Raw genomic sequence first — 6,376 nt, forward strand, 5'->3', positions numbered from 1 at the left:
TGGGGGGGGGGGGCGGGGAAGAGGAACAACTGTGATAATCTGAACAATAAAGATTTAATTTAAAAAAATAAAACTTTCTAGATAATTTTCAATAGGTTGCCAAGGTTGAGTTCAAAATTAACCTTAAGTTTTCTCTTCTAAGAAAAGGACAAGTCCTCGCTCCCTCCCTTCACTACCTCACAAGAATGGTGAGGGTAGAGAAGAGGGCTTGTGTGATGGATAAGAAGTGCTATTGAGATGCAAAGTAGTATTTGTTGTATTTCAACTGAAACTACGAGCAGGAAAAATGTGTAACTGAATTTGCTTTGCTGACTTGAGAAACAGGGCGCACTCTAGTTCTTAACTTTAGTGAAGCCTGCAGACGTGTGAGCAGACATTACTATTACTTGCATTCACACTATGGTATTCTGCCTTACGTGGAATAGACAGTGTTAATGATCTGGTTTTACATAGGAAAGAAGAAATATTAAGGCTTAAAGTCTGTACTGGTCAATGGCTCATAATTAATCAAAACATTTCATACAAAGGGAAAAAGCTGTGAGGGCTATGCATCTCTCAGAATAGTTTTGGCTGCTTCCATTCAGATTATATCCCAGGAGTTTTGTTTTGTAGTTCTGACTTTACTTATTTGTAAATAGCCAATTCTATTTTTTATTTCCTAGGTTTTTGGCATATTGTGGTCAGAGAACATAGCCAACATAATTTCTGCTTTTTTTTTTTTAATGGAAGGTTTTATTCTTGCTAGGCAGAGAATTATTTTGGCAACTGTTTATTTGATATTTGGTTTAAAACCAAATCCAAGAGCTACTAATTAAGTTGTATTCATTATACTACTTATATAATTCTATATCCTAATTTATATTTGCCTACTTGATGTGTTCAAATCGATAGTATATTAAAGTTTGCCACTACAATGTATCTTTGCCAATGTCTCTTTGAATTCTATTTAATGATGTACTTTTTTCAAATAATACTTAGAATTTATTTTGTGCTTTTAAAAAAATTTATCTTTATTGTTAAAGGTATTACTGATGTCCTCTTTTTCCCCCTCATTGACCCTCTCCACCGCACTCCTGCCCCCTCCCCAGGCCTTCACAGCACTATTGTCTGTCTATGGGTTATGCATATATGCATATAAATTTTTTGGTTAATCCCCACATACCCCCTCCCCCTTTTGCCAGTCCATAGAGTGCTTTCTCTGGCTTCAAAGATTATCATTTGAAAAGTTCTCATTTTAAGTCTGTCAGTAATTTTAATGTGACCTTTAGGATGGTCCTACTGGAGAATACTGACAGCCAAATCTTGTCTATTTTCCACACATACACCTGGTACAGTCAAGTCACATAAGCCCTGTGCAGTCATGCCGCAGACTTGGTCTTCTTGACCCTGGGACCAGTTCTAGTCGTTCACCTGTCTAAAGGCCTTTCTTTGCCCTGTGGAGACCACAGGCCCTTACTTCTTCATTTCCCTCTGGGAATGTCCTTTCTTCCATATTTCTCCATTTTTGTCTAGTTTTCTCCATGGGATAGCAAGAACTTACAGCAGCTCCAGACCTTACATTGTCCCAACTTCAAATCCTACAGAAAGAGCCCCAACCCCCTGCCTAGAAACCCAAGCAAGAGTTTCATTGCTTTTCATCACCTCTGTGTGAGTCAGGTGTCCATCTCTGAACCAATGACCCAGTCACTGAGTTCAGAGGAGTGTGGTGCACTGATTGTGACCAGCCCTACAGTCAGGCAGGATGAACTCTGTTGAACCTTTGGGAATGTGGGTGGAAAAGAGCAGAGGGAAAGAGGAGCTCAAGTCAGCCCTGACTTGTGTTTTCATGTTTTCCATTATGTTAAACTAGAGGCCCAGTGCACGTATTTGTGCACAGTAGGGTCCCTTGACCTGGCCTGCGGGGATCAGGCCAAAACCAGCTCTCCGACCTCCCCCAGAGGGGTCCCAGATTGCAAGAGGGTGGTTCTCATTTGACACACCCCAGAATCGGGCTCCCTCCTCTCTGGTTCCTGGTGTGTCACCTGAGAACCACAGTTTGGCAGCTCCTGCATTGAGCATCTGCCCCCTGGTGGTCAGTGTGCATCATAGATACCGGTCGGATGGTCAAATGGTCGGATGGTCACTTAGGCTTTGCTTAAACCGGTTTGGGTCAAGGTTTGTGTCCTTACTACTTTCAACAGAAGGAGTTTTGATTGAAAAAAAAAGACATGTTCATGCATAATTTTATTTTTGTAAAAGAGAAAGGCACACACATGTGGTGTGTGAGTGTGTGTGTGAAAAGAGAGAGTCTGGAATGATATACATGAAATAGGAACAGTTACATCTAGGCAGCAGAATTAGAGATAATTTTTATTCCCTATGTTTTCTAATGGTTATTCAATGAGCATTCAATTGCTGGGTGATAAAAGGGAAGTGTTTATCATTCTTGACAAAGTCATATGAATCCATCACTTCTAGAGATTGAGAGGAACTTCATCTAATCTATTGTTGATGTTGTAGGGAAGAACATGAGCCAGCCAAACAAAAGCAAGAACTGCTCCTTGCATGAAGTGGATGAGCTGATGAGAACTGTGCAGCTGGCGGTGCACATCCCCACCTTCCTCCTGGGTCTACTTCTCAATGTGCTGGCCATCCAACGCTTCCGCACCTTCCTGAAGAAGAGGTGGCCGGAGTATGCTGCCACCTCCATCTACATGATCAACTTGGCGGTCTTTGACCTCCTGCTGGTGCTCTCTCTCCCATTCAAGGTTGCCCTGGGCCATGTGAAGGTTCCCTTACAATCTCTCTGTACATTTGTGGAGTGTCTCTACTTTATCAGCATGTATGGCAGTGTCTTCACAATCTGCTTCATCAGCCTGGACAGATTCTTGGCCATCCGGTACCCGATCCTGGTCAGCCACTGCCGGTCCCCTAGGAAGATTTTTGGGATCTGCTTCACCATCTGGGTCCTGGTGTGGGTTGGGAGTATCCCCATCTACAACTTCCATGGGAAAGTGGAAAAAGGGTATACATGCTTCCACAATATGTCTGATGACACCTGGAGTGCCAAGGTCTTCTTCCCTCTCGAGGTGTTTGGCTTCCTTCTTCCCATGGGCATCATGGGTTTCTGCTCCTTCAGGAGCATTCACATTCTGGTTGGCCGACTGGACCACAGCCAAGATTGGGGCCAGCAGAGGGCCTGCATCTGGACTATTGCATCCAGTCTGGCTGTCTTTGTGGTCTCCTTTCTTCCGATCCACCTCGGTTTCTTCTTGCAGTTCCTGGTGAGGAATGGCTTTATTGTGGAGTGCAGAGCTAAATGGAACATCAGCTTGTTCTTACAGTTGTCCATGTGTCTCTCCAACATCAACTGCTGCCTGGATGTTTTCTGCTACTACTTTGTCATCAAAGAATTCCGCACAGGCATCATGGCCCGCCAGCGTTCTGGAGGCCAGCTGGCCCTCTGGGATACCATCACCACCAGAGGCTAAGAGAAGAAAGTCCTGCTCAGAGGAAGGAAACTCCAATCCTGAATTCCAGGAGCAGATATCCCATCCCAAGACTGTATTGTGGTGGGATGATATATGGTGCTTTGACTGGTTTGCTTTCCTTTTAGATGCTCATTGAATGCTGTGCCTGCTCATTATGCTCCAAAGACCTTCCCACCACACCCAGACAGCTCAACATAAATCACCCAGTGTTTGGGGATTCCTGATGAACCTAAGAACCAGTTGAATTCTTGATTTCTAAGTCCAAAAAGCATGAGGCAGAATAATTGAGGAAGAAGATGAGTCCATATGGACAAGGCTGGTTCTCAACTCTCCCCTACCTCTTGTTAGATCTAAAAATTCTGGAAAGGAAGAGAGAGTGGAGTTAGGAGAGAGAGTCAAGAAGGTCAGTCATGATGGCAGGTATCCTGGGCCAAGATGCAGTGATAGGGATGGATCAAGCTCCTCTTTAGTTTGGGGATCCCTGGGGGGCGGGGAGCAGACTTGTGCTTTCCAATCCCTTCTGGGGCTCTGTTGGCCAACAGCCTTGCAGAGATGACAGCAAGTGGGATGATCAGAGCAAAACAAGTACACACAAAGAGCCCCAAGTTTCTTATGGGCTTTTGAAAGGCCTGGGAAGCCCACAAAAAGTTGCAGAAGAATGAAGGGGATGGTGTGGACCAGGCTATGGTGAAGCTGCAGATACATTGTGGAAGCAATGGGGTTAGAGTGGATAGCTGTTGGTGAGACCTGAGAGCCATTAGGATACAGCTGTGGAAGGAAGGAGACAGGCCAAGGGCAGCTCTTCCCCCATTGCCACAGGGGTGTCCACTGCCTGAAGTTTTAGCATATGCCTGCGGGAGGAGAGGCAGTGGTAACAAGCCTGGGAAAAAGGAAATGCCTGAATATGACTAGTTTGCTATCTTGAACAGACTGGGAAGTTATTCATTAGACTTAGTTTCGCTAAGAATGATGAGACAGAATCAGGCTTGATTTGGTTCAGCCAGAGGAGAATAAAGAACATGTGTGTGTCTTGCCCGCCCGAGTCCTGGCTGGCCAGCTGGCCACAGTGGTGTGTTCACGGAGCTGTCCTGTCCAGTCGCTGGGAGGGAGAAAATGAGTCAGCCAGGAATGGAGGGACCATCTTGAGGACACAAGGCTCTTGGCAGTTCCTGGTTGGAGGCTGTAAACTGTTGAGTCACGACTTGGCTCGGGCTCCTGTCATGATCAGAGAAGGAGCAGTGGTGACAGCTGAAAGCCTTCAATGACTCAGCTGCTCCAGAGAGCCAAATGATTGCAAGGGTAAATTAGATTGTGGGGTGGTTTTGGAGGATGGAGTGAGTGGGATGAGAAGTAACAAATGAGGCAAGGGGAAGGTTTTTCAGAAGAAGAGCAACCACCTTCTACTTGTGGGATAAGAGGCTTCCACAACCAAGTGGTGGACAGGAAGGTGGGGTAATCATGGGGGAGGAAGAGGGTGGTTTAGATAAAACCTAATGGGAGGAGAAGGTGAGGTTGGGTGATTGCCAATTGCGTGATGACATGGAGTTCTGTGAGAAGATGGGGGTGAGCAGGAAGGATGGAGGGCTGAGCTGCTTCCTGCCTGAGAGTCCCTAACTTGACTGAGATCCATGGGAGGGCAGGAGCCCCTCCCCTGCCTCCCTGCAGCTGCCTCAGTAGTGAGGTGCACTCGGTGGGCTGGAGGGAAAGGTGAAAGTATCAATACAGAGGTGGGAATGGGTATGGAGGATTGATCAGCCCAGGACCAGAGGCTCCTGCTGCTCAAACTGGACCTCCAGGGACCAGCAGCCAGGGTCAGGGCTCTACAGACCCAGAAATGAATCTTGTCCAGCTTCCCCAAGCCCTGGATGCTCCTCACCCTGGCTGCAGGCTGCACTGTCCCATGGCCATACTGGATGGAGACACACCTGTGCTATGTCAGAAAGCCAGGCTGTTGTATCCAGCAGGACACTTGGGGATACAACTGGGGTCAGAGCTTAGGGGAGGGTGAAATTAGGGACCACCCCTCCTCCAATTTCTCTCTTTGCATTGGGGACTGGGAGCTTGACCAGTGGAGGTGAGTGGCACCCTTCATGCTGCATTTGTATCTACCAGTGTGCTTAGGGCCAGGCAGTCTTCCTAACAGAAAAGGGACAGCAGCGTCTGAGCACCTGTCATCCCCAATGTTGTTCATAAGCACAAAATCTTGGATTGTAGGCAGCATGACCCTGCCCGAGCCAGGTGACAGAGCGTGGAGGAGACTCTTGACTCAAGAGCTGTGCCCATATAAAGTGTAGGTCCTTGGAGGGGAATAGCAGTCTTGGGTTGATGTGACAACTGTGGACTGGTGGGTGAACGTTGAGGACCGATCTCAGTACACTGAAGGGAGGAAAGGGGCCTCTTCCCTCCCCCATGGGGACTCATCCTGGCCTGCAAGTCACAGAGGACTCCTCAGGGTCCTCAAGAGTGGGCACAGGCCCAGCACTGCAGGCCAGGCTGTTCTGCAGGGGGTCTACTTGCTGGGTCTGAGCCCAGCCCTGGGCCAGCACTTGGACCCAGCAGGCAAATAAGGGGCAGAGAGTCAGGGTCAGGGTTAGGGTACAGATGCCTCTGAGGGCACAGCCCTGCAGCAAGTGGCGGCTAGTGAGTTGGGAAACCTTGAAGTTAGCTTTGGAAAAGGTTGAAATTCCTGCTACTAAAGCCAGTGGAACTTGGAGGTGTTTGGGCATAAATGTGACCTTATTTGCACTGCTAGAAAATCTGAGACATACTTGTTACTTGTACATGTGTGAAACTAGCACAATTGATTGGAAAAAATGAGTTCATTAATCTGATTTGCCAAATAAATAGATTCTTATCTGCTATATGACCTTGTCTTGGGCTGTACTTCCTGGCTCCAGGGAAGAGCT

General features: G+C 47.1%; 1 protein-coding gene across 1 annotated transcript in view; it reads left to right on the top strand.

Annotated features, from left to right (window-relative positions):
• Positions 1-3,470, top strand: part of GPR55 (G protein-coupled receptor 55) — a 13,094-nt gene extending 9,624 nt beyond the window's left edge. The window contains exon 2 of the mRNA XM_005882982.2: positions 2,500-3,470. Coding sequence (XP_005883044.2) covers positions 2,500-3,470 — 971 coding nt within the window. The remainder of the gene's footprint in view (positions 1-2,499) is intronic.
• The last annotated feature ends 2,906 nt before the right edge of the window (positions 3,471-6,376 follow it).

Source organism: Myotis brandtii, unplaced genomic scaffold (assembly GCF_000412655.1).
Source record: "Myotis brandtii unplaced genomic scaffold, ASM41265v1 scaffold744, whole genome shotgun sequence".
Classification (NCBI taxonomy): domain Eukaryota; kingdom Metazoa; phylum Chordata; class Mammalia; order Chiroptera; family Vespertilionidae; genus Myotis; species Myotis brandtii.